The sequence below is a fragment of the Rhodamnia argentea genome, chromosome 2 (assembly GCF_020921035.1).
Source record: "Rhodamnia argentea isolate NSW1041297 chromosome 2, ASM2092103v1, whole genome shotgun sequence".
Taxonomy (NCBI): domain Eukaryota; kingdom Viridiplantae; phylum Streptophyta; class Magnoliopsida; order Myrtales; family Myrtaceae; genus Rhodamnia; species Rhodamnia argentea.
This window is the reverse complement of record NC_063151.1, coordinates 10,035,488-10,059,082: the sequence shown is the minus strand read 5'-3', so window position 1 is coordinate 10,059,082 and position 23,595 is coordinate 10,035,488. Positions and strand designations below refer to the sequence as shown.

The window sequence follows — 23,595 nt, the reverse complement described above, 5'->3', positions numbered from 1 at the left end:
ATGCCCTTTTGGTACCGATTTATTTTTATGAAAATCATTTCACAGGTAGCCTGATTAAATTTTAACCTAAGTTACCAACAAAGTTATCATGCGGATGCGCATTCAATTACACCCAGAAATCAAATAATCGCAAGGAGCATGTCAAGCGGATTTTTCTCAACGTAATTTTTATGATTAACTTAATCCTGATCCAATTAGTGGAGCAATTGCATATTGGTGGCTATTGTTTTTGTTGACCAAAAAATAATCGGAAATCCCGTCTCCTCAAATTGAGGAGCATTACCAAATTGCCAATTCAGTTCTAAACCTTTTGTATTTATGCCAATTAAGTCCATCTAGCCGATTTTGACTGGAAATAGCTAACGTGGCGCTACCGAAGCCGATGTGAAAATTTTTCGTAATTTTTACTTTTTTTCAAATATTTTATTTTTTAATTTATTTTTTTCTTCCTTATTGGCCACTAGCAAGGGCAAGTCTCGCCAGATTTGGGTGAGGCCGGCCTCGCCAACACCGAGCGAGGGGCGCCTTGCCGGGGGAGGGCGGGGGCGAGCTTTGCTTGAGGTTGGCGAGTTGTCGACCCTCTCCTCCGGCGGGTAGCTGAACCTTGGCGACAGTCCGGAGGAAAAGAAGATAGGGAAGAAAAAAAAATTAAAAGTTCGATAAAATTCCTATGAAAACTTGTTACGTTAGCGCCACGTCAAAATTGGCTGGATTGTGTAAATGAGCACAAATGCGAAAGATTTAGGACTAAACCGACAAAAATTTAGGATTGAATTGACACAATTGCAATAGATTTAGGATTTTTTTGGTAATTTTCTTGCACGGAGTGGTGAAGACCGAGTGAGACGCTACAACAACAAAAGTTGCTAACTGTTGGCAGATTCTTGGTCAGCCTATATGGATGGCCAACAAGATAGTGTTTATCGACAAGACATGCAAGGGAAAATTACTAAATCACGAGACATGAGTGTCGATGAATGAGAATCGATTTAGTCCACAAGAGCGTCAAAGGCTAAATTATCGCGACGGGTTAGATACAAGACGGTAATCCAAGTCATTGAGCCGGTTCGAGAGCAGCCGTGAAAATGAACGCAGTTGCAAGCCCAACGCAATCATCAAATCATGGAGCCGCCGATCTCAGAAGCCAATAGCTACAGTGGTTGAGAGGTATGGGCGGTTGTAACTGTCACGAAGAGGAAATGAGCAAATGTTGGTGTTGAGCACAATGTCGAAGTAGTGGGTGCGTCGAGTAACTGCGGTTAGTCACGTAAGATGGGTTTGCTTTCTTTTGTCACCGTTGTGAATCATCAATAGTAGCTATGAGTAATAGGATTATGATTCGGGCAACGTCAATGAACATCAATTGTTCAATTTCATCTTTATGGTTGGCCAATACTTTGTAATTATCTCCCCAAATCGCATTTCCTAACCAAGAATTAACAAGGGACCCTTCACATCATTTGATCGATTTCTTGATCGATCCACCCTTGATTCGAGGGTTTTTAACCTCTCTTTTTCTTTATATCGGGTTGTTATAATTAGTTGGAACTTCATGTCAATTAACTCAGGCCCTTATAAGACTCTTTCACGATGTCAAGTTCCCTAGCGGGGGGAACGTGTTTCAAACGCGAGCCTTAGTGCGCTGATACTCTCACAAGTATACTTCAACACGTGACAAAAGTACTCTCTTACATGTCCCATAAAATGCTCCACCTTTTCGGTGCCCAAATCTCTCCCATTCTCTCTCTCTCTCTCTCTCTCTCCTCTCTCTCAAATTAAGTATGCATCAAAAGCAGCAACCATATTTTAAAAAAAGAAAAGAAAAAGGAACAGGAAGAAAGAAGATGGGTGTCAGTTTCGTTGAGATCAAAGGCCCTACTCGACATTATTGACTTGCAAAGAGCTGAGGAATCTAGCAGCAACCTAGGAACAAACATCCCTTCCTCTACATCTTCATTAGCAAACGTTAAGGGACTCATGCTACCGATATAACCCAATGACCTAAACCCTTTTCTTTTTGCCCACAATTTGCAGGCATATAGTGTGCTAAACCAGCTGATATCATTAAGGGCCTACATGATAACCATTTTCATTCTCCGATTCTCATTTTGATCCAGAAAAACCGATTCCGGTTCAAATGAATTTTTTGATTCTGTTACTAAATGAGTTTTAGAGAATCAGAATGTGTTTGATAACTGCACAAAATTTATGTTTCAAAAAAATGATTATTTCCCTATTTTATTCATTTAAGTCAAATAACTATGCGGTTAATTTATAAAATTTCATCCTAAATTAAAGACTAATTTTCAATGCACACTCAAATAATTTAAAATACATTATTTTTTAGCATGTCATGAATGAAATATAAATTTTAATACATGATGCTTAAAGTTCTTTAAATGTTGCGTTTTCTAAATATATAGAAACATCTTGTGACGCACGGCTACCAGTATGCATGTTGGATGCCCTCGTCCTCTGTAATATTCTTTGTAGGAGAGTGAAATCTATGAAATTTATGAAATTTAGGCCCAACTTTATGAAAATAAGGTCAAACTAGCATAATCTAAGCTTTTTCTATTTTTTAGGATTTTCTAAATTTTTTGTTATTTTTTAAAAAAATTATTTTTTATTTTATTTTATTTTATTTTTATTAGGTAGAGGGGAAAAAATGACGAAAAAATTACAACGAAAAAGTGAGAAATGTGAGACTTCATTCTGTTTGCTATTTTCAAAAGTTATTTTTTTTCCAGAAGCAACTTTTTTTTACTTCTGGATTTTACTCCAAAATTGATTCTGATTCTCCAAAACCGATTCTGAAAACAGAATCAGAATCAGAATTATTTACATTACTAAACAGCATTCTCATTTTTTACTGTTCTGAGATGAGAATCAAAAAATAAGAATGGTTACCATGCAAGCCCTAAGTAAAATAGCTTCTCATGAATTTCTACTTCTTGATTTTCTTTGTGGAAGTATTGTCGTCATAACTTTCTGTATACATAACATGTTTCTATTGTTCCGACAACACGAATTTTGAACAATGCGACTTCTTAAACATAGTTGCGAGTTATGTAATATTGACTCAAATCTAGCAAAGAATTACGAAGTAATGGGAAAGTAGTCGCCAACTACTCTCTCCGTAAACGGTTGTAGTTTTTGTTCATCCACGTCCAAAGGGGTAAGATGGGCGGCAATCAAATTATGATAGGAGACGCTTGTGAAGAAAATGAATTAATACCTATATATGTTTATTGTTTATAGCTAATTATAAACTCTACAATTAGACGAACGGAGTTAAACTCATTAAGTTAAAGGCATATTGTTAACAATGCACAAAGTTTCCTATTAATCATATTTAATGAGAAATTATTTGATCTTCGAAATACTATTAATCAACACCACGAGAAAAAATAAGTGCCATGGAAGATTACAAATTATTTCATTGGTCATAACATAGTTATCTTAGGGACATTTTTGCTCACAAATTTTTTACAAAATTATAGTTAGAAATAAACCATCTTGGCTAAGCAGTTGATGAAAGAGGATCGGAGGTTTTTTTGGCCATTCTACCAACTCTGTTTTGTCATTGAATTCGGGTCATGATGAGTAGGTACCTGCAAAAGCAATATTGTAGCTGTCAGAATTCATAGTCACGTCCAAAGGGGTAAGATGGACGGCAATCAAATTATGATAGGAGACACTTGTGAAGAAAATGAATTAATACCTATATATGTTTATTGTTTATAGCTAATTATAAACTCTACAATTAGACGAACGGAGTTAAACTCATTAAGTTAAAGGTATATTGTTAACAATGCACAAAGTTTCCTATTAATCATATTTAATGAGAAATTATTTGATCTTCGAAATACTATTAATCAACACCACGAGAAAAAATAAGTGCCATGGAAGATTACAAATTATTTCATTGGTCATAACATAGTTATCTTAGGGACATTTTTGCTCACAAATTTTTTACAAAATTATAGTTAGAAATAAACCATCTTGGCTAAGCAGTTGATGAAAGAGGATCGGAGGTTTTTTTGGCCATTCTACCAACTCTGTTGTGTCATTGAATTCGGGTCATGGTGAGTAGGTACCTGCAAAAGCAATATTGTAGCTGTCAGAATTCATAGTCTGTCTCTTCCACTGCCTTTTCTTTTCTATCCAACCCGCACGACGTTTAATGGAATTAAATGCAAACGAATAGCCTCTTGCGATTGCGTCTGTCATGTTGGAAGTTCTTCGAAAAAGAAGGAGAGCTCACTCGCCATCACCATCATCATCATCATCGTCATGGCGCGGTTGCTCGTCTAATCTCCATTTATTATTTTGTTGCTACTGCCATTAATGTCTTCTAGCTTTTAACCAACCAGCCCCACCCACTTCAAACCAACCACCCCACCCCAAACAAAACCCCAAACCAGCACCCTTCTCCCCGTCTTCAGTTTTCCCATCTGATTATTTGTTTTTTTTAATTTGTTTTGCTAATAATATAGAGTAAATAAGATAAATAGTCCATAAACTTTCATTCAAATCTATAAACTTTAACCTAATATATAATTAATTGAATATTTCAACCTTAGCAAAACCTAGGTCCTCTCATTTCCATAAAAGTGGGGTGCCCCTTGGGTCCCAAACCCATTTGTGGAGTTCCCATATTTAAATCCATCTCTCAACTACTCTTTTTTCAATGTGGAACTCTCCATCCCTCACTTCTTATTCACCTTTCTTATGGGACTTGGAGTCCAAGTTCCCAACAGAAACACGTTTCGTAAGCTATTTTGCTAGAGAACATAGTTATCCCGAGATTGTAACTATTTCCCTATAAATGAGGTGGTTAAAGGTTAAGACAGATTTCCGACAAAAAAAAAATAATAATAAGAGGGTTGAGAGAGATCCTATTTTGGATCCTATAATACAATAACAATAAAGATATGCTTTACATTGTCTTACGACTAGACAATTAATCTTTCTATTAATCAATGATGGGTTTAACTATATGCTTTACATTGTCCTACGACTAGACAATTAATCCTTCCATTAATTAATAATGTGTTTAATTATTCTTTAATAACCATAAAACAAGTCCCTTTTTCAAAAAAATTTCCCCTTTGTTTGGAACTACTGTTACAAATGTACTTTTGGATGCCCATCTCATTTAATCAAATACTGTCGCATATCATTAGAAATTTCTTGATATGATTACAAGATTATGGTTTTCGATCATTTTTATAAATCTTAATATGATTATGAGTATATGTCAAGTCTACAGTACACGATAGTGATTAATATACATAAAAGGGGACTACTTTTTTCAAACACGAGCACGTCATTATGTTCGACCCAAAAAAGAAAACATCATCATGTCTATTATTCATGACGCGTAGAGTCAATTCCTTTATAAAACAATGGTTCCCGGAGTTTAAAAAAGATGATACTATGTAGAAATTAATCATAGTTATTTTTTTATTTTTTTTTTTGGGTAAGGAATTATTCATAGTTATTTATCTTTGGGAATCCCACAATCTCTATTTTCTCTACTTTTCCTGTTGCATTTTGCCGTGCTCTTCGAAAGACTTGGAATCGAGGACGACTTGCAAAGTCTTCGTGCACCGTCACCAATTCCTTCCCGTACGAGAATCGTGTGCGGCCACCAGGCGCAAGGGCCCGGAGGGTTTTCAGTGGGGATCGAGGCCAGACTTGCATGAACCGAATCCACAAAAATCCCAATTAATTCCAGCGGTTAGATGACGTCGGTCCTATGTGGAGCCCACATAAATCAACGTTGGAGATCCACTGGACTCAGCTGCGTGCGGAGCATGTTGGTTGATAATGCTTGGGCGCAGGGTCAGGCCAACTGGAAAGGGAAAGGGCTCCTCCTGCTCGAAGGATAAAAAGGTGGTGAGATTCGTTACTTTAACTTGGTATCGTTAGACATGCGCAGAAACAATGACGCCCCGACAGAGGGGTCAAATGATCAGAATTCCAATGATTAACTTGTGTTCCCAGACCACGTCAAACTTGCCGTTTTCCTGAAAATTTTGAACTATTAAAAACCATGTCAATAATTTTTTTATGACAAACCAGATTACAAAATAATGCGGCATCATATATTATTGTGGTCCATCTGAAAGCATTAGACCCAACACAAAGTGTGCCTTCATTTGATTATCCAGCTATTACATAGTACATCATATAGCAAGTATAGTTCACTATGTCTTTTTGAAAATATAGATTGTCCGTCGCTTGTATAATAGATAGTTTCACATAAACGGTCCCATTTAGGGTGCGTTTGTTTGAGTGAAAGAGTTTTTTTGGGAATTAGCTTTTCAAACTTTCACCCGTTTGATTCGCCGAAATTGACTTTAGTTAATGAAATAGACTTTTCAATCAACGGCAAATTCATGCACAATATTCAGAAAAGTGAATTCCTAAATCTAAAAATGTGAAAACGCTTTCCAGAAATGCTCCTCTCTAATTTTTTTTAGATTTTATTTTTTATTTTTATTTTTATTTTTATTTTTTCTTCTCCCTCCGCTAATCACCGGGCCTCGACTAGAACCGGTTGGCCGGTGATCCTCGTGCTTGCCGTGTCCCGGCTAGCCCGAACTCACTCGAGGCTCGCTAGTGGCCGCCACCAGCCAATCGCGGTGGAGGAGGAAGGAAAAAAAAGAAAATAAGAAAAGGAAAAAAATATTTACAAATTTAATTTTTTTTCCTTGAGATAAAGTGATAGATTGAAATCATTTTTTAAATGACATCCAAACACTAGAAAATATTTTCTGCCACATTTCACCAAACAAAGGAAAATTAATCATTTTCATGTAAATTTATTCCTTGGAAAATATTTTCCTTTAACATGAATTTTTCCTTTAAATAAACCACCTTTATATTTGATTTGAAGATTATAACTACCAGCCTTTCAAAACAATGGTGTATGCAGTCGTTCGTGTAAAATTTTATTAACATTGGTTGCATATGCAACAATTACTCTGTGTTTTTTTCCCGATATAGCTTTTTTCATCTTGCAACTATGTATTTGTACAATAAGGATACTAGTGAAAATAAGATTTAGGACTTTACTAGCATAACGGTCTTTGATGACTGTGAGAATAATAGTATATTGTGAGACACAAATTCTTAAAAGAGTGGACCCTACAATAATTTTTTGGTAATTGTTTATTATTATTTTTTGTGGACAAAATACATTGTTAGCATAATAGTCGCCCAAAAACTATTACATAATCAATTTCCTAAGATTTATTATTGTAAATCATAATTAACATTATTGTTGTAGTGTAATTTGATCAAGAAAATGGAAGGAAATGGCAACCATCACTGGCAACTAACTCTTACTAAATGATATCATAAGAGTTCCACACACGTAATAAGATGTTCCGTTTAAGCTACTATAAATTTGAGTGAGCAGATCACCGTCAATGTTATTTGAATGCTTATTTGAACACTTATTTGAACGTTCAATTGAAACAACCTTGTGTACTATTTTGATATAAGGAGCTACTACCCTAACAATCTGACAAGACCGTCGGTTATTTCCGACGACACAATTTTCCAATCAAGAAGTATTTTATGCAAAACGTGCGGTGATGATATGTGAATTTACAGTTGAGATTGTACAATCCATGACAATACTGTCAAGAAATTGTTTCCCTTTGGTATATTGTGACCATCCATTTCGCTAGGACAATGATTCAGGCGGCATTGCCCTTCATGCATAAACTATCTTTTGCACCGGTAGATTGTAGTTCAATAAAAGAAAATAAAAAACCTATGTTCGTCTTTTTTATTAACATTAGTTGTACTGTCTTGCATCTCTTAATATATGCAATCGGGTCCTTCAATTTGTTCTATTGACACAATTAGCCCTTCCGCGCTCCATTACTGTACTTAATTCCCCCAATTTGTCCATGCTTATATAATGGGTTGGTGGGAACGGCTCTTGCTTGAATCCCTCTCCGCAAACAAGGACAGAGGCACAAAGGTCCCAAAAAGGACAAAAAACCAAGAGAGTCTGAGAGAGTTTCTTGTGGAAATGAAGGTAGTGCATCGGCTTCTCCTGGTGGCCGTGGCCTGGTGGTTGCAGCAAGGCAGCGCCCCTACCGTGGCCGGAGACTGTCCACACGCCTGCGGGGGCGTGTCCGTGCCTTATCCGTTCGGCCTCAAGCCCCAGTGTGCGAGGTCCATGGAGTTTTTGCTCAATTGCACCACTACCACCACCGAAGGGAGCCATGCTCGACTCCTGTTGGAGAACATTCCAGTACGCAAGATCTCAGTCGGGGACTCGACCATGGTCGTCAGCCTCCCCATATTATACGACTGCTACGAAGGCAGGGGCCAGCCCGCAAACAAAAGCGATTCTAAGGCCATCGATGTATCTTCATATCCACAGTACACATTGTCGGACACCAGGAACAACCTCACAGTCCTCGGCTGCGACACCTACGCCCTCGTGTCCGACAAAGATCGGATGTTCCAGAGCGGCTGCATCTCCTACTGCAGCCACCCCGTCAACTTCTCCAAGGAGACCGCTTGCTCCGGCCTTGGTTGCTGCCAAGCATCCATTCCCAAGGGGCTCAAGACGCTCAGCATCGGAATCTCCTCCATCGACGGGCACGTGTCGGTCTCACAATTCAACCCCTGCGGACTGGCCTTCGTCGGGGACACGAAGGCGTTCGATCTCTCCAACAGGACACTCCCGAGGTTCGAGGATTTGGGCAAGAGGGCGGACCTCGTTCTGGACTGGATGGTTGGATGGAACGCGACCTGCGAGCAGGCCAAGTTGAACTGGTCGAGCTATGCGTGTGGCAACAACACTGACTGCGAAAACTTTGGGAATGGACCGGGTTATCGTTGCTTTTGCAAGGCCGGGTACGGGGGGAATCCCTATAGTCGCCCCCACGGCTGTCAAGGTAATGAACATTTTCCAAATGGATCAATCAAGCCGGATAGGGGAGTACTGTATCTATACATTGATTCCATCTTGAAGAAAATATTTTCCAACCAGGGAAGAAACACCTTTAAAAATAGGAAAAATAATTTCTTTTTTTTAAGAGAAAAATATTTTCTCTCGTAACTTTTTCCTCCACTAATTCCATTCTTTTTAATTATTTTTATATGTTCCTTTTCTTTTTTCTTTTTTAATATTTTAAAAAATATTTTTTATTTTCTTTTTTTTTCTATTTTTTCTTCCTCTGCCTATCGCGGTAGCCCCCTAGACCTCATCGAGACTGGCGAACCCGACCTTGCGGCCTCAAGCGAGGCCAAGCCTCATCAAATCTAGCGAGATCAAGCCTGACCCCCCCCGTGGACGATGATCGGCTAATAAAGAAAGAAAATAAAATATGTATCAATTTCAGAAATATTTACATGGATATGATATTACAAAAATATTTAGAAAATAGTCTAGATATTGTTGAAATACGTAAGACATTTAAAAAAGTGTTGAGATATTTTTCTAAAAGTCTAATATATCAAAAAAAATATTTCTATAGAAGCTGTACAAATATCAATTTTTGGAACCATATGCCTATAAATAGGCTTAATGCCATTCATGGGGAGGTGTGGGGAGTACTCCACATCTGAAAATAAACTCCACATCATAGCTCCATCACCAACACCTCCTTTAACTATTGAATGCCCAATTCTATCAACTAATCACACTATCATTGTCCCATGAAACCTGCTATATTCCTGAATTGTCCTACCACTATCCATTCCTCTCTATCAAGTAGGCCATACACACATACGCTTGCACACATCAAAATACAAATTATCATTGATGTTAAAATACTAATTTTCAACATGGTATCGGCTTCAAATTCTACAAGCTCGGATTCATAAGGGAGAGAAGAAGTAGGGAAAGGAGATATCTTAGAAGAGACTGGGCATGTGACAATACTATCACCAAACCCTAAATGGGATAGCCTTGCCCGTCTAATGATTCATACACCAACTTGCTCAATCTATTTTTGCCATTAACCGAGATAACGTTCAATTTGTCTACTGCACAACGTAGATATCAACGAGTGCGAGGACCGAGAGAAATACCCATGTCATGGAAAGTGCCAGAATCAGCCCGGAAGCTACTCATGCCGCCAAAATGCTCCCCCCGCCTTAATTGCTACGGGTAATTCCATATATATCTCCCCATCATTCACCTGATGGCTCATATTCTATGAATCCATTCTTGATTTTGCAGTAAGTTAGACGCATATGTAATTTAAGGATCATTATAATGTACTTTGCCGGTGTAATCCCCGTAACACACAGCAGGCTAAAGCTGTTGACTTTTTTCTTAGTTTTTCTTTTAAACTTCCCTCCTCGCCCTTTTTTCCGTTATTTTTCTGAAGCCAACACCTCGAAACTACATTTGTGGGAGGACACGCAGCAGATCTAAATGAAAGTTCCTCCTCGAACAAAACCTGCAGATTTCAAGAGGAAAAAAACCCTAAATTTTATAGCGAAAGTGAGCACAAATTTGGGCTAGAAAAAGAAAAATGAAAAACGGAGCTAAGAATTAACCCCATACATACTTACATATATATATATATACATATATATATAGACAGACGTGTATATTTATTTATTTCTTTAATTTTATGTCAATTATTTGTTACAAAAATTTGGGATAATAATAATAATAATAAAAAAAATAATAATAATAATAATAATAATAATAATAATAATAACCCTGTAGACAATCTCTTCTCCCTATCGATCTTGCTTTTGTAAAAGATGCAAGTTTGGTAAGTTCTTTAGGTGATTAATGTGGCACAATTCTTTTTCCATATATTTCTTCTACAGATCGTCCCCCGTTGACTAATTTGTTAAGATTGGCATTTGTTTGACTCTATAAAAGCAATCCCATGAGGCCACTCCTTCTATATAAAATTCACACATACCCCATTCTCATTTTATAAAAATAAGATAAATGTCAAATGGTTTTTTAGAAAGCGGTTTAGTTCTTTTTCAGAAAAAGAAAATTCTATCGCTGCTAAATCGAATAGCTTTATATTGAAAGATTGACTTACCATACAAATCAATGGCGATGGTCATGGAGACTATTCAAAAAAGATTAAATGTGTTGTATGTTTGAAACTAGTTTTTTTTTAATGAACCATGTGGGCCGGATAAGGTTACAAGCTCGAAGCAATAATCTGGCAACATGTTTTATTTGGCAGCGATTCTTGTGCCCGTCTTGTGCATAACTGTCGGTGCTCCAGTCTCCATCACGTGGAAGGGGAGAATCAGGAAGATAAACTTCAGACGACATGGAGGAAAGCATTTGAAACAGCAAAGAGTTAGAATCTTTACGGAGGCGGAGCTGGCAAAAGCAACCGGCAACTATGATGAAAGCAATAAGCTCGGCGAGGGCAGTTTCGGTTCCGTCTATAGAGGGCGAATAGCCGGGGAAGCCAACTCCGAGGTCGCAGTCAAGAAGCCTAAAAATGTGCACAAGTCTCTAATAAAGAAGGAATTCCAGCATGAACTTAAAGCTGTGATGCGGATAAACCGCAAAAATGTGGTGAAGCTCAGCGGCATATGTTTGGAGACTAGAATACCATTGCTGGCTTATGAATACGTTCCGAATGGCACCCTCTTCCAACACCTCCATCAGAATGCGTCGACCATATTAAAATCGTGGAAGAACCGGCTCAGAATAGCCGCCGAAGCTGCTCTTGCGCTCGCGTATATGCATTCATGCGCAGAACCCGCGATCGTTCACGGCAATATCAAGTCGGCCAACATACTTCTGGATCAAAATTACTCGGTGAAAATATCTGATTTCGGAGCTTCGGTACTTATCTCACCGGAACATAGTCATATCGTGGCCACCAAAATAGAAGGCACGCTAGGCTACATCGATCCAGAATACTTAACCACTGGTAAGCTAACAATCAAGAGTGATGTGTACAGCTTTGGAGTTGTCCTCGTGGAGTTGCTCACGGGAAAGAAGCCTACAAGTTACATTACCAAGTCCGGAGAGCCGATCAGTATCATCCATTGTTTCATCTCTTCCGTGAAGGATAAGACACTTTCCGACGTCATAAACTTTGAGGCCGCTAATGAAGACGAAATCAAGATAGTAGGAATGGTTGCTGAGATTGCAGTGAAGTGTTTGCACCAAAGCGGTGCGAAGAGGCCGGCGATGCGGGAAGTGGCGCAGCAACTTGCCAGAATTAACCCGAACTCGACAGATGAAGAAAAAAATGAAGAGATTGAATGGGAAGTGGATGAAGAAATCAGCCACTCCGTTGAGACTTTAATTACTGACGAGGGGACGTCAAGCTGTCTTTCCTATCTGGGAATGAATTCAGCATGTTCCTGCATCTGATCCTTTACTATCATAGTAACATGTCTAAGGACTGTTAGGGTTGATAGTGTATTCTGAGTGCATTTTATGTTTGCCAATTTGATTTGGACTTATATTTGTGCAAGCATCTTTGTAATTTTAAGTGTGAGATATGTAATATAACATATGTAAAGCCGTGCATTGAAGTGGACCTATGGCCTTTGACATTATCATAATCTGCCCTCCCGTTTATCTTCCCTACTTTTTCATGCTCTGTTTACATTATTTTAGTTAATTTAATAAGAACAAAAAGTTCTCATCCAAACCTTTATTAGAGGATCACAAGACCAAGAAAGAAGAATCAGGGAATTTTATTTGATAATAACTCTATCTGGGGCTTAAAATATCAATAAAGAAATTACAACACAAAATTTGCTCCGACGATCTTTCCATTCAAAATTTGGAAACTCTCTTGTTTTGTTTTACATGCAAGCTTCTTCGATCTACTAATATCGCACGCTAATATCGCACGCAAAGGCTCTATTTTGGAGCCCTTAGGTGAACTGATTCAGACAAAAATAATGCATAATTTTAAATTTTCCCTCCTTTTTTCCATCTCAAGATTGGAAATTTTCAAACTTTGCAGCCCTCACCACCGCCGGTCCACCACAGCTGGGAAGGGCCAGCAACGGTGGGGAACTTGCTGGCAACCCTCACCGATCATTTTTGTAAGCTTTAGCATTCACGACCTGGCCAGAACAGAAATTTGTTGCCCCTTGATTTTTCCTAGGTGCTGGTTGTTTGGATTTTTATTGTTTTTTACTTGGCAATTCCATAATTGAGATAATGAAGGAAAGATTGGCTAAGCTGCTTCTTGGAGAAGATATGTCTGGAGGCGGTAAAGGAGTGTGCACTGCTCTTGCGATCTCAAACGCCATAGCCAAACTCTCGGGTAACACTCATCGCCGACAAGTTCCCCATCATCGCCGGCCCTTCCCGGTGGTGGTGGGACGATGGCGCCGAGGGCTACAAAGCCCTCATGCCACTAGTCCTCTATTTGGGTTTTTTTTTTAAATTATGAATTTAACTTATTATTAAGCAAATTTAAATAAAAATTATACTAAAAATAATATTCTAACCAAAACGACGTCATTTTAGCCACGTCATCACCATGTAGAGAGAGAGAGAGAAAATATTAAAAAAATTCACATCAACATTTTCCATTAATCAAGTTGGACGAAGTTAACTTTAGGACTTTTTTTTTTTGGTAACAAACTTTAGGACTTAAACTGCATCAATTTAACAAGTTTTAGGACTCGACTACACTTTTTGCAAATTTTAGGACTCAATTGCATTTTGGTAAAAGTTTTAGGACTTCTAGTAAACATATCACTATATTTTATTATGGTGATGGATATTCTCTACCAGGCTAGTAGTATTTATTTTTGAAGTATGAATAAAGTAAAATATGGGTATCCCAACATTCGTAAACTCATTCAAAACCTTGTCATAAATAATTATTTGAAAATACTATAGATAGGTATCTCAACAATCTAGATAGACAAACAATTATTTTTAAATTCATATCACGAAAATACACATAATTTTATTAGTTCTTTTACATCAATTATAATTTCACTACTAAGATATATATATATATATATATATATATATATATATATATATAAATAAATATATATATAAAATTAGAGATTTGCTAGGATTAAAGATATGTGGGAATAAAAGATTTGATAAAACGACCGCTAACAGTAAATTACTTGATAAAACTCGTACGTGAGAGATGGCTCAATCTTGTTCGATCTTTACCCATTGATGTATGGATGTATGTACAGCTGATCTAATTCTTTAATCTGCACAATAATGCTGCGAAGCTCAAGCAGAACCCCATCAATTCGATATTTTTTTTGTTTCATCTGAGAAATCAGGCTTTATTTTGTCACTAATTTTTCATAAGCAATAACAGCAGTCTTTTCTACTAAGACGTTTTGTTTATTTTTCTCGAAATAAACGGAGTTTATCTCTCAATAACGAGACCTTTGTCTCATAGGCCAAAACAACAATAAAGCGAATTTGAATATTCCCCTCGAAATCACTCTCCAAGAGCTAAATGGAGAAGAAAACACAGAACTTCGCATTGTCAATTGGAAAAAGCTTAAGACGTGCTGATGAATTTGGTGCAGGACTAGGCATGTTACACAGGATAACAGGACAATCTAGCATCTCCGGAGCTAATCAAGAAACAATTCGCGGTAAAGGGTGCGACACAATCTTTCAAAACCCCGAACGCAAGGCCGATCAGAATCCACGAGACCCAAACGTCGTGATTGACTTTTTGCACCATGCTAGTACGTGACCGATCTATCAAATGACCAGAATCTCCGTCTTCCACGCAGCCCTAATCACATTTGATCTTTAAATATAGTCCAACATTTCACAATTGAAGGACGTGACTCCAAGGTTTGCTGACTCAGGATGCTAGAACAGAGGCAATTTTTCCAACTAAAATGGAACACGACTATTGAAAGTCCAGTGTAGTAAAAGAATGCCGATACATGCTGTCCAAAGTCCAAAGACCATTTCCTGTCTTAGATCTCAACTGCAAATAAATAAGCAAAAGATACAAGAAGCACCAATCATCCAAACCAAGCACCCAAACGAAGTCGCGAGCCATCGAGATTCAGTGATTGGCCAAACAAGCCAAGAGGAAATCAAACATACCGCAAGATATACCTGAACAAATATTTTCGACTAATAGAATCATACAATAACCTCAACAGCCCTAAAGGAGTCGTGATCAACTTTACAGTTAAAAACAAACTCAGATGCTCGTCCAGAGCTGGTATCGCTCGTTTAGCACCCACGAGTCGAAGTAATCAGAAACCCAAAACCCAACAAAGAACAGAATAATAACAGCAAACATATAACTTATTGCATTTGTACTTCCTCTATGATAAAGAATTTTCTAGCTCATCCCCACTCTGCAAACGTTCTCCCTCGATTTCGGCACTAGTTTCTTCACATGGCAAAGCGCATCTTCTCCAGCCCGCCACCTATATTCTGTCGTAATTCGCCCAACATCTTTCCTCTCAACTCATTACCAAATAACTCTAGTGCCACAACACACCGAGATTTTAACTGGTTCCTATGTCCATGTAGTATTCTCCTGAACCCTAGGTCAGAGAAAACTTGGTACTTCTCACATTCCAGCTTATTGAAAAGAGGGGTATGCAACTTCAGAAATGCCGAACCCTGCTTAATTTCTTGATGGGCATTTGAAACCTTGTACTTGCAGAGTCATCTCGAAGCAGTTCCTCTCCAGATACAAATGCACGCTAGCCTGCCTTCATATTTACGTAAGCTTCCTCTTGCTTCCTCTTTATATGTTATTAGATGTACTCTTTAAATAGCACCATAACCCAAATGTTCCCAATTGAAGGGAGGATTACCAACCTGAGGGCCACCTCGGAAGATGAGACAAACACAGACGCAAACAGCGGCAACAACGAAGCATCGAATGGATATAGGGCCGATGAAGCACCCCATGCGAGACCGGAAATCTCCTACCATATTTTGTTGCTGCGACCGCACATCTCGTGCACGACCCCGCACTCAATTGAGACTGGGCACGCTGGCCAGGTTCTTGCACAACTGACGGCTGCGATTCCTCCATTTCATTTCCGATTATCACAGAAATTTGACTGTTCTTCCTGTCAGCAAGTTTACAGGACACAAGCTCATTGTAAGAGAGATTATTCCTCATCACAGCATAGGAATACGGTGACTGCCCGTTTGCATCCAGAAGGGAGTTCCAGCTGTTTAATCCGATCTAGATAGAGAAAAAAATAGTAAGTATTGAGGACCAATGTAAAGATCTAGCAATCACATGGTACATAACATGTCTACTTCATAAACCACACTACAAAAATGAACAATTCAAAGTATGCAATTAATACCAAAATATTCAAAATCACATACAAGTAGGGTACCACATGCTATCTCGAAAGGGAAATCTATGTTATAGAGTAGCGTTGCCCTACATACATGGCTATGTTATAATACAACATGCCACAAAAATATGAAAATGTCAAATTTTAATACCTCTTGTGGATCATTTGTCAGGGCATTGACTATATCAACTGAGCCCGATGTACAAGCAGCCACATGTAAAGGTGTGATACCACCAGGTCCCACCATATTTGGGGTGAAAATGTATGTTTTACAATAGTCCTTGCTGCTACTTATAGGGTAGTGCAGAAGCAGGTCAACCATTTTCCTGCACTTTCTTCTGACTGCCCGATTCAAGAGTTGAATTTCCAACAAAGCCCCCACAGGCTCACTAGATTGACCATCCCCATCTAAGTAGCTTGATATTGATATATCAAGGAGCGTCTTGACCAGGGCACAGCAGTCCCTTTCGACTGCGAAAATGAATAAATATTTGTAGCGGCGGAGAGAAGAGTCAGGATCCCTAAGCATCGAAGAGTTTGTATTCCTTTGAAATAGCCATCCAAGTTCGTTTAAGAAATGCAGGATTTCAGCTCTCGTGCTGCCCTGACAACCAGAATCTTGATTTCCCTCTTCTGGACTGACGTCCCTTGATCTTGGCTCTTCCTCCAGTTCAGACTCTAGCAATCTCAGTTCCTTGCATATTTTAGCATCAGCTACTATCACAGGAAAAATGTTGCCTTTGAAACCATTTTCAACCTGTTGATAAAATCAATGTGAAAGAGACTATGAATATCAGAAACCAACAAATTAAGCTGGCGACGACGATAATATGTCAAAGTGCAGAAACATCCACCCACCAAACAACATTTCCTTGAATTAAAACAAATCAAAATAAGCCCCAAATGAGGGGGCATAAATCAAATGGGAGAAGTGCTACCTCAATGAAACAGCGACTAAAAGCATTCGGCAGCCCGGCATCAATTTTGAAAGCCCCGACAGTTATTTCATCCAGGGTTCCCTGACTACTTACTTGAGTGACTTCTTTCGATATATATCCACCCTTGTAGGTCAAATGAATCCTGCAAAAGTTGGACGTAAATTATCTGGCACAATGTAGGAAAGGGTTATGTAGGAGAAGCTCAGTGGTGAAACACATCCAACTTACTTCGTCCCGGGGTTATCAAGATTCCTTCCCCGCAATAAAAGTGAAGTCTCTTGCCCACCCACGATGGCCAATGGAGATACTGACACCAATTCCGGGGAACAAGTTTTCCAGTATCTACATAGGTGAAGTTTTCCTGAAAGTTACAAACAACAACAATCAGGAATTATGAAAATTGAAGGCAGTACACTAAATATCCATCTCTATCGCTTATCATTTTTATATATGATATCACATTCAGTATTATTTTGAAGCAAAGATTAAGAATGAAAGCAATAAGATTCCCCTCTTCCTTTACTCACCCTCATTATGTGATGCTAACTTATTGCCTGTATGCACTAAAAATCTTCCACTTCTCCAAAAGTCGGTATCTAAGTTTTGAACCAAACTCTGAAGGTGCTGGAGCAGGTTTCCTTCAAGCTGCAATTATCAGAGAGTTAGACAATAGCGACATAAAATGTGGTGATCACCATGAAGAGAATTCACTCACATGCTCCCAAGCAGCAGATGACATTGACAGATAGATAGAAAGGACCACACAACCAGGTCTTATGTAGCTCTCCATTTCCAAAGGACTGTTAGAAAGCCAACTGAAGATCTGAAACAGGAAATTTGGCAATCAGACGATAGATTTCCCACAGGCTAAGAGCCTGTGACTGTACAATTGCAGTGTGTGTCAATTGAACAAGGTATACCACCTTCAAGTGAGCTGCAAACACAGTACCTGTGACCGCAATGCCATGGGGAAATGACTCGGGTCTTTGTCAAATAGCTTAAACATTATCCGGCCTGTCCGGTCCTGCTTAAAAACACAAAAGAAACCACATAAAAATCAGTTTGATGTTTGCAGGCCACCATTGAGAGAAATGACTGACGGAGCTAAGCTACCTGGGAATCCAAAGTTAAGCTAGAAGGCGAATGATCGGACCCAGATGAAGACGTATAACCAGTCTGATATGGAGAACTTTGATACGGGCCGCAGTCAGGTCCTTTATCAGAATCCCTAAAGAGCTCAAGAGGCACCGTATGAACACAATTCCTTGTAAGCTCAACACTTCCATTTATCTCCGTGCTGGTTGACATCTTCTCAGTTTCAATAGCTTCTTTCAAGGTCCGCATGGGAAACAGCTTCTGCACCAACGGAGGAGAAGACAATGGAGATCGCTCTTCAGTGGGATTACTGCTGTCAGAAGAGTAGTACCTCCTAGAAGTCGCTAATTTCGGTGGGCTGTCATCCTCAGGTGATGAGCTAAATAACTGCAATGGTAGATTAGGCCGTGTTTCTTGGATTTGGCAATCAGAATCTTCGACTGGAGATTGGTAGCTGGAACTGCTCCTCTCTGCTCCAACTGAAGCTAAGTCAACAGTAACCCTCTGCATGACAGCACCAGTGGACAGGTCGGGGCTTTTCAACTTAGTTCTATCAGAATCGCCGCTTTGGCTGCTTCCTTGAGATAGAGCTGAAAGTGCATTTGGAGCAGATGAACCAAGAGTGGCTGAAAACACTTGAAGCAAGTCCATAGTAGACGGTGAGGACATATCACGGTTTGATCCATCCTGATGCTTTGAAGATGTTTGCCCCACCACTGCCCCATTCAAGTTTTTGAAAGTGGAAAGCCTAGCAGCAAGGTCCCTCGGCAAAGTCAAGGAGTTCATCTTGCTAAGAATCTTCACAATATGTTCTTTGTCAGGAACCGACATATTATTGACGCTTCTCTCATCAGTTTTCCCTACAGCACAAGGGACTTCACATGAAAATGAGAAACATAGGTTAAAATGATACAAGCTGCTAAACCGCCAAATTACCTTGGATGCGAGCTAAAGATGCTAACAAGTTGACAATATCTAAATTATCATGAGCAGTGCTCTCTCGATTTCCTTGGACTAAAGGCCTCGAATTGACGTCCTCCGCTTGTGTTTTCCTTCTCCTACGATTGTGACCAGCAAGCCTGCGTCTACAACTTCTCTTTCCCTCATCAAATTCAGATAGGGGGTGGAACCTGTTTAGAAAATATTTGCCTTGTTACTTGCATCAAACCACAACAGGGAAAATGAGAGAGCATCAACCCAACTTCAAACACCAAATAGAGCAAAAGTGCCAGAAACAAGTAGGACTTGTAATGCTACAGATAAAATATACAAACTATTCTATCATTAGGCTTCAAAACTACATGCTCAAGCAGGAATGTCGTTCATTTTCACTGATTCCTTAGTTACAATCACCATCGCCACCACAAATCAAAACACCCAGGAGAAAAAATAGAACAATTTCATTAATACATATCAAGCAGATACTACAAATGCATAACAAAGGGATCAATTAAATGTTCAACCTGCTACACTGTTGGCAAAACCTCTGCATCTGCTTCCCCACCAGGGCTTTAGCAGACTTGCTGTGGAGCTCGCAAACTTTATGGCGCCGGTGATAGTCCTTGGCATTCGAAAGATCTTCACCACAGTCGTCCACCTGACACATTGGGTAGTTACAGCCCGGTGACCCAGACCGAACCCTTTTTTGGGGCCTCGACACCAGCTCCTCCACATATTTCAAACCGCCGCCCAGATTCAACCTCAAGTTCTCATCCTCTTCATCTCCAGCACCATTCTTTTCCAACCCATTAGCCCTCTCTTTCTTCTTATGGTCGGCTGCCGCCATGCCAGGCCGTAAAATCTCCAATTCCAGCGGCTTTGCCACAAACCTAACGTTGTCCCAATTCCAGGAACTGGGATTCCAATTGTCTCGAAGATCTTGAAGCCGGGGAATCTGCTGTTGGATCTGCTCAGGCTGATATTGATTATAAAGATAATCACGCTTCTTTGCCATAGGAGGAGCTTCACAGTATTTGGTGGAAAGAGCACTGTGGACGTACATAGGAGCTGCAACTTGAGCTCCTACCTCCTCCATAGCTCAGAAAAATTGAACCTTTTCTTATCCCACCGACCTGGGGCCAAGAAGAAAATTTCCTTACTGATTTTTCATCATGGTATGCCTCTCCATACATGGAAATTCATATCACAAACACGAGAGAGAAACAATAAATCTGGTCTTCAAAATAGAACCAATATAGGAGAAGTCAGAACTTTCTAGTCCATCTTCGTACCATACCAAATTCAATCAGATTTGAGTGGCTTTGTTTCAAGCAGACGTAAATACTGGGTACAGATTCAGCCTTTTCACACAAAGGTCAAGTCTTGAACATTCCCGGAAGCAGATAAACAGTGGAAATCAAAGACAAAATTAACAAATACCTCCAAGCAATCACAGAGACGACCAGTTCCACATCTTGCTCGGCACAAAACAACACGCTGCTTGAACCCAGATCTAAAAATCCACACAAAACTCAAATCTGGAGCATACCCTTCAAGCCTCTTGCTTCTCAAAGGGAGAAAAAAGGAACAGAAAGTAAAGAAGCAGCTCCAGAAAAATGGATCAGAGCCCAGAAGAGGAAATCCCCCAAAATTTCCCAATACTTGACTGACAGAGGACCAATTCGTAAACGCTGAGGGAAAAAAAAAATCGCAACTTTGAAGGGACGAACCACCACCATCCACGGCTGCAGCAACTTTCTTTTTCGCTTTTTGTCCTCCTCCCTTCCTCCTCTTCTCTTCACTTTTTTCTTGTGTCTCCACCTTCCTTCCAACAAACTTCTCTTTCGGTGTGTGGGTGTGTGCGCCTGTGGGAAGGGGTGGCAGAAACTGTAAATTGAAGCAACAGCGGGGGCCTCTGAGGCTCTGAGCTTATGCCGACCAAGGACGAACGAAGAATCCAAGAGCCTTCTCACTCGCAAAGTCTCGTTGTGAAATTCCTTGCTTCCGGTCTCTTTTTCCCTTTCCGGACAAAGCAGTAATTATCAACTCGCCATTCTTAAACAAATCAAAAATCAAAATCAAAATCAAAACTTTTTGCTCAGGAAAGAAAAAAAAGATCTTTGGCGATTACCCTTTGCGTAGAAATTTGAGCCCCCTGTGTCTACCGTACAAGCTGGGCCTGTACCGGTGTACTGGGCGCGTCGTCTCATTGGCTACAAAGGTGGGGACGGCAACTCGAATTAATATTAATTGATGGTGCTCGTAGTCCTAAATAATTAATGCATTAGTTTTATCAAGATTACGACTTTATTGCAGAGGTATGGTAGATTTTGATATTTAGTAAATTGATGTTTAGTGTTATTCTGCTGCGACTATTTAAAAATGTTTGACGGTCTAGTATATTATTTTTGAGGTTGGTGTTTGATTGAATGAGATTTGCTTTTATCAGTATATAAAGTTAAAAAGAGTCATAACACCGATAAGGTATTTCATGGCCATGTGCTAAACTAACGTCGAGAATTCGGATAAGGTCAAGCCATTAGGGAGTATTTTCATTGTTCGTATTGCACGTGTTAAAAAAATAACAAAAATTTGGTAATCGTTGGTGTTTCAATATCCATTTCTATAAAAGTGGGAAATTCGTAGTACTAGCCCAAACGGAAAATCGATGTCGATAAGCGGTGATAAAAAAAAAAAAAAAAACATCTGTCAATACTGTGCTTGAGAGAGGTGGAATTCTTGTATGGGTAGTCATGATGATGCAATGCTGGAGTGGGAATTTGTTTCTTTTTTTGGAAGATGCAAAGAAATTGCGGGGCGAAGAGAACAAAATTGCTCATGATTATTAATTATCACGGTTTTCGAACGGATCAAAAAATGAAAAGTGGCAGTGCTAGTAATTATCTTTAACCTTATCATCAAGATTTTACCCATATTGTTTGTCACGCCTAAGCAACGTGATACAAGCCTTTGGGAGATTCGTTGAGAATGTGAATCGAACTTGTGATCTCGTAAAAGATAAATGACTCGTTTAGCCAACCAACCAGCCCTATGGAAGTGGAGAAAAGTGTAAAGTTGTTAAATTCTTCCAATTTGACCCAGAAAGTAGAAGCCACACAAAAAATAGTGAAAGGGTGCAATAGGACTTTCGGATAAAAGGTCATTCTTCCCATTATTTTCCCTTCTTTTCGGGCAAGATCATTTCATCCCTCTTCATGTTCCTCATATTTGCTTTTCCATTTTAAGAGACAATGAGGGCGCGTTTGTTTCATAAAAGATTTAAAATTTAAAAAATAATTTTTACAAAATAATTATTTGTATCGCTTGTAAAAGTAACTAAATATAAAATATTTGGATAAGTATCAAAAAAATCCTAATCTTATTGCATTTGTATCAATTTAGTCGTAAATATTTTATATTGATATCAATTCAATCATAAACCTTTTTATTAGTGTCAATTCAATCTTAAACATTTTGTATTTGTGTCAATTCATTCTTAAGCGGTTTACATTTGTGTTAGTTAAGTCAATCTAATCAATTTTAATCGAAAATCACCGACAAGGACGTCGATTATCCTACATGGCACGACCGACACCGACGTGATATTTTTTTAATATTATTTAAGTATTTTTACTAATTTTTTTCTTCTTTTTCTTTTCTTGCAATTTTTTTTTATTGGGTGCCGGCAAGGGTCACCTAGCCGCAAGGGTCACCGGCCCTCACCTAAGTCCGTCACGGGTCGGGTGGCGATCCTTGCCAGCCCCAAATCCAAAAAAATTTGCAAGAAAAGAAAAAGAAGAAAAAAAACCAAAAAATTATTAAAAAATTTATTTACATGTGCTTAAAAATATTTAAAAATGTCACATCAACACCAACTATGCCACGTAGGCCAATCGATGTTTATATTAGCGATTTCCAACCAAAATTGGATGGATTGATTCAATTGGTACAAATGTAAAAGATTTAGAATTGAATTGGCACAAATACAAAAAGTTTAGGATTAAATTGGCATCAAAGAAAGTTTATGACTAAATTGGCATCAAATAAAGTTTATGACTAAATTGGCACACATGCAAAAGGTTTGTAACTAAATTGACATCAATAAAATATTTATGACTAAATTTATACTAATGCAATAGGTTTATAACTTTTTTGACACTTTTCCCGAAAACATTTTCATCGCCTACAAAAGTAGTTAGGCATAAATTGTTGTCACTAATGAAAATATTTTCTATTGACAATATTTTCTAAGTGATATAATCAATTATTTAAAAAAATTAAATCTTAAATTTTTCGTGAAATAAACGGACGATGAGATGAAAATCATTCTCCATTTCTA

At 38.7% G+C, this 23,595-nt stretch overlaps 2 protein-coding genes across 2 annotated transcripts; one reads left to right on the top strand and one right to left on the bottom strand.

Annotated features, from left to right (window-relative positions):
* Positions 1 to 7,992: 7,992 nt before the first annotated feature.
* Positions 7,993 to 12,505, top strand: LOC115733616 (wall-associated receptor kinase 2-like). The gene is made up of 3 exons (XM_048274540.1): positions 7,993 to 8,933; positions 10,040 to 10,150; positions 11,205 to 12,505. The coding sequence occupies exons 1-3, from the start codon at positions 8,057 to 8,059 to the stop codon at positions 12,356 to 12,358; spliced, it is 2,142 nt and encodes a 713-aa protein (XP_048130497.1). The 5' UTR covers positions 7,993 to 8,056; the 3' UTR covers positions 12,359 to 12,505.
* Positions 12,506 to 15,084: 2,579 nt separating this feature from the next.
* On the bottom strand, positions 15,085 to 21,280 carry LOC115738602 (squamosa promoter-binding-like protein 14). Its single transcript, XM_030671261.2, is given in 12 exon segments — positions 15,085 to 15,841; positions 15,843 to 16,163; positions 16,436 to 17,041; positions 17,223 to 17,364; positions 17,451 to 17,583; positions 17,750 to 17,867; positions 17,938 to 18,045; positions 18,172 to 18,246; positions 18,336 to 19,177; positions 19,254 to 19,447; positions 19,781 to 20,389; positions 20,697 to 21,280. Coding segments are annotated over 11 exon segments (3,216 nt in total). The 5' UTR covers positions 20,353 to 20,389; positions 20,697 to 21,280; the 3' UTR covers positions 15,085 to 15,736.
* Positions 21,281 to 23,595: the final 2,315 nt, after the last annotated feature.

Bases quoted from the DNA above. Each gene is read 5' to 3' on its own strand.
- LOC115733616 (XM_048274540.1), top strand. From the start codon at position 8,057: ATGAAGGTAGTGCATCGGCTTCTCCTGGTGGCCGTGGCCTGGTGGTTG. The intron at 8,934-10,039 runs GTAATGAACATT...TGCACAACGTAG, and splicing joins TCGCCCCCACGGCTGTCAAG to ATATCAACGAGTGCGAGGAC. The intron at 10,151-11,204 runs GTAATTCCATAT...TTTATTTGGCAG, and splicing joins CCCCGCCTTAATTGCTACGG to CGATTCTTGTGCCCGTCTTG.